At 49.4% G+C, this 3775-nt stretch overlaps 1 protein-coding gene across 1 annotated transcript; it reads right to left on the bottom strand.

The window, feature by feature from the left end:
- Positions 1–278: 278 nt before the first annotated feature.
- On the bottom strand, positions 279–1480 carry LOC144704949 (uncharacterized). The gene is made up of 2 exons (XM_078577535.1): positions 1072–1480; positions 279–403 (listed from the first exon to the last, which is right to left on the bottom strand). The coding sequence occupies exons 1-2, from the start codon at positions 1478–1480 to the stop codon at positions 279–281; spliced, it is 534 nt and encodes a 177-aa protein (XP_078433661.1).
- Positions 1481–3775: the final 2295 nt, after the last annotated feature.

The following is a 3775-nucleotide window of genomic DNA, read 5'->3' as shown; positions in this document are numbered from 1 at the left end:
TATCCGATATCCTAGACCGTCCCACTTTAGCCCGGATATCGGATATCGGTTGTCCGATATCAGATATCGGACGGATATCGGGACGGGCGAACCCTACCGAACGCTATTCACAAGGATGCCACGTGCCCCCATGCTACCTCGGCACATTCTGTGCACCCATAGCCTTAGTCTCCTAGCGAGATGTCTCCCACCCCGTGCCCGCACAAGCGATGCATGCATTGCTTGCGCAGCCACTACGTGGCCCTCCGCACAACTCCGTGCGCTGCACCCACGACACACTACATGGCCTGGGCGTCCTGCGCCCACACGCGATGCTTGGCGCTCACGCAAAGCGTTGGCGCCTGCACGTGGCGCTTGGCGCTGGCACGCGACGCTCGACGCCCACGTGCTCGCACCTGTCGTCCTGCGTGTCAGCATGCACAAATTTCACCTGATTCATCCTGCCTAAGCGCGAACGGGAACGCACACTGTCCATAGTGAATGAGCACTATGGGGCGATGGCCTCAAAGATCAGGTTGCGCGTGGCCACCCTTAGTGCATCGTAGCACAAAATAGGACTCAATCATTACAAATCGTGACTCTCTTGCGAACACGCCCTCCTAATAAGCACGCAGGCCTATGAGCAGGAAATGTTGCCTAGTTAGGGGCCTAACACGCCGCCATCGCCTGAACTTGTAGATGCCCTCGTCGACGCTGGTTGCTCTGCTTTATATGCTTGCAGAAGGTCCTCTAATTGCCATAAATCTGAGTGTGCTCCCATGTTGCTGATTTGGCTGGTCTGTTCTTGAACTTGATGAGTGTACTCCCATGTGACGTCCTCCTCGATCAATCACCCTTTTCGCGTAGACCGCCGCCTCGGTCAATGTGCCTCATCGTCGAAATGTGCACGCACATTTGACGGCGCTCGTTGGGGCTGGTTCCTAGCCGTCTTTGGAATCTGGTATTATTTCTTTAGAATCTATACATGAAAGACCGATAGGAACACTAGCCAACGGGGTATGTTGAGCAAGTAGGCAACTTGTCCGATCTTAGCTGCCACCTCAAAAGGCCCATTGTTGCGTGGTACCAGACCTTTGTGCCATTTCTTTGCTTGCTTTGTCTTCAGCATCTGCGTATTAGTCTTTAACAAGACTAGGTGGCCGACTTGGAACTCCAAGCCCCGTTTGTGCTGATCGACGTATTTCTTCATTCTCTGAGCAGCATGTTCTAGTGCCTCATGGGCTTCCTCAATGTAGGCATGATAATCATGCGCAAAACGGAAGGCCATAGGGAAATGACCATTCCCCTTTCTCTTTACAACTTCCGGAGGAGTTAGCGGCTGCTTTCCCGTAGCAATCTCAAACGGTGAATGACCTACAACCAAGCTCCAGTTGATGTTATGTGCAAATTGTGCTGCATCCAGTAGCTCCGCCCAATTCTCTTGATTGACCAAAACGTAGTGCTGTAAATACTCTTTAAGCATGGCGTTCACGCGTTCCATCTGACCATCTATCTAGGCGTGGAAGCTCATTGAAAATTTGAGATTGGAGCCCATGTATTTAAACAACGAATCCTAGAAATGACCTGTGAATCTTGTATCGCGGTCGCTAATGATGTCTAGTGGAGGACCCCAATACTTAGCCACATCGGACATGAAGAAACGAGCCACACCATGTGTGCGCATTTCCAACGTAGTGGGGGTGAAGGTTGCATACTTAGAAAAACAGTCCACGACCATGAAGATAGCATTGTGCCCACCCACGAGCGAAAGACAAGTGATGAAATCTCTCGAAATAGACTCCCATAGTCTGCTCGCCCTTTAGAGAGGTTTCAGTATTCCTGTAGCCTTTGCCTTCTTAATTTTATCATGTTGACACACCAGGCATGAACGCACATAAGCCTCCACATCTCGTTCTAGTCTTGACCAATGATACCTGCTAGACAGGAGTGCAAGCGAGCACACTTATCTTGGGTGCCCGACATGGGGTACGTCATGTGCTTTGTACAAGAGCTTACGCCGCAGCCCACCCACATGGGGCACATACGCCCGATTCCCATTAGCATAGACTATGCCATCCTCAGTCCAGAATCTCCTTGTCTCGCCTACAACAATGCTCTTTATTAGGCGAATGACATCTGAATCATCTTTCAGCGCCAACTTGATTTCTGGTTCCTTAGACTGCTGAAAGTGCGGCCACAAAAACTTCTAGTTCCTTGCGGCCCAAGGCGACGACCACTTGATTACCCACCCCAGCTTGTTTTTGAAGATGACGTCAAATTTCGCCAATAAATCTTGCCATCTCGCTTGCTTCGGAGTCAGCTTCTTGTAGGACCCAAAGCAATTGGTGACCACATTGTTAGTGTAGACCACGAGTTTACCTTCAAGGAGATATTTGCACCAGACTCTCAGGCAATGTACTAGTGTTGTCATCTCCTTTTCGCACACTAAATATATTCTCCCCGTGGCGTTCAGCTTGCGGCTCTCATACGCCACGGGATGCCTATCTTGCATTAAGACACCCCTAGTGTGGAGTTAGAAGCATTAGTGTGTACCTCATATGGCTTGTCAAATTTGGGCAAGCGGAGCACCGGTTCACCACAGACTGCACTCGTCAACTCATAAAATGGTCTTTGACATTGGTCTGTCCACTACGACTTTACATCTTTCTTCAACAAGTTTGTCAATGGAGTGGCTAGTCGGGAGAAGCCTTTGATAAGCTTTCGGTAGTAATTGGCCAACCTAAGGAAAAATCTCAAATGTGGTACTCCCTTCAGCGCTGTCCATTTCCGAATGGCCTTCCCCTTTGAGGGATCCATGCTCACACTTCCCTTCCCGATTAGGTTTCAAGAAATTCAATCTCCTGCAAGGCAAACTTACACTTCTTCAGGTTGAGGTAGAGCTCGTGCTCCTTCAACTTGGCCATCACCTTCCTTAGGTTCCTCACATGGCCATCAAAGCTCTGGCTGTATACGAGAATATCATCCAAGTACACAACAATGAAATCATCGATATAATCTCGAAAGATATTGTTCATGAAACAACAAAATGTAACAGGAGCGTTCGTGAGCCCAAAAAGCATCACGAAGAATTCAAAAGTTCCATAGCGCTTCATGCACGTCGTCTTTGGTTCATCCCCCTGCTTGATCTGCAGTTGGTGGTGCCTGCTCTTCAAGTTCATCCGCGAGTAATAGCGAGTGTCCTTGAGCTTGTAAAACAATTCTTCAGCGTTTGGTATAAAATATTTATTTTTCACTATTACCTTGCTCAGTGCTCGGTAATCCACAAAAAGTCAGAGTGAACCATCCTTCTTCTTTTGGAACAGGACTAGGGCACCAAAGGGAGCCTTGGACGGCCGAACTAACTTGTGCATCAGCAGTTCTTACAGCCATTTCCTCAGTTTCTCCAAGTAGGAGGGCGACATCTTGTAGGGTGCCTGGACGACAACTTTGCACAAAGTTGCGCACACATCACCCTAGCGAACTCCCGCAGTATGTCCATGATCAGCCTAGGTAGTCCACCCGCGGTTGCACCGGGGTTATTGTCGTTGTCACCACCCCAACTAAGCGCAGCCAAATGTGCTGGCGCACACGGGTGCCTTCCACCCTTTTTTGGGGTGCTGGCCCTCATATGGTGATGAGGAAGGTCTCTTCCCTTTTCTCAATCCGTCCTTGATTTGCATGGCAGACAAAAGAGTGGTGTTCTGCAGTTTCTAGACCCTTTGGTCTCTCACAAAACATGGGTGAGATCCCTCCGGGTCTAGTATGCTGCAGTATTGGGGAAACACAACTGCGTGCG

The sequence above is a fragment of the Wolffia australiana genome, chromosome 6 (genome assembly GCF_029677425.1).
Source record: "Wolffia australiana isolate 7733 chromosome 6, ASM2967742v1".
NCBI classification, from domain to species: Eukaryota; Viridiplantae; Streptophyta; class Magnoliopsida; order Alismatales; family Araceae; genus Wolffia; species Wolffia australiana.
Note: the sequence above shows the minus strand (reverse complement) of the source record. Positions and strands in the feature narration are given on the sequence as shown.

Coding starts and splice junctions, on each gene's coding strand:
- LOC144704949 (XM_078577535.1), bottom strand. CDS start 1,480: ATGGAACGCGTGAACGCCATGCTTAAAGAGTATTTACAGCACTACGTT. Junction 404..1,071: donor AGCAAAGAAATGGCACAAAG/GTCTGGTACCAC, acceptor GCTGACACGCAG/GACGACAGGTGCGAGCACGT.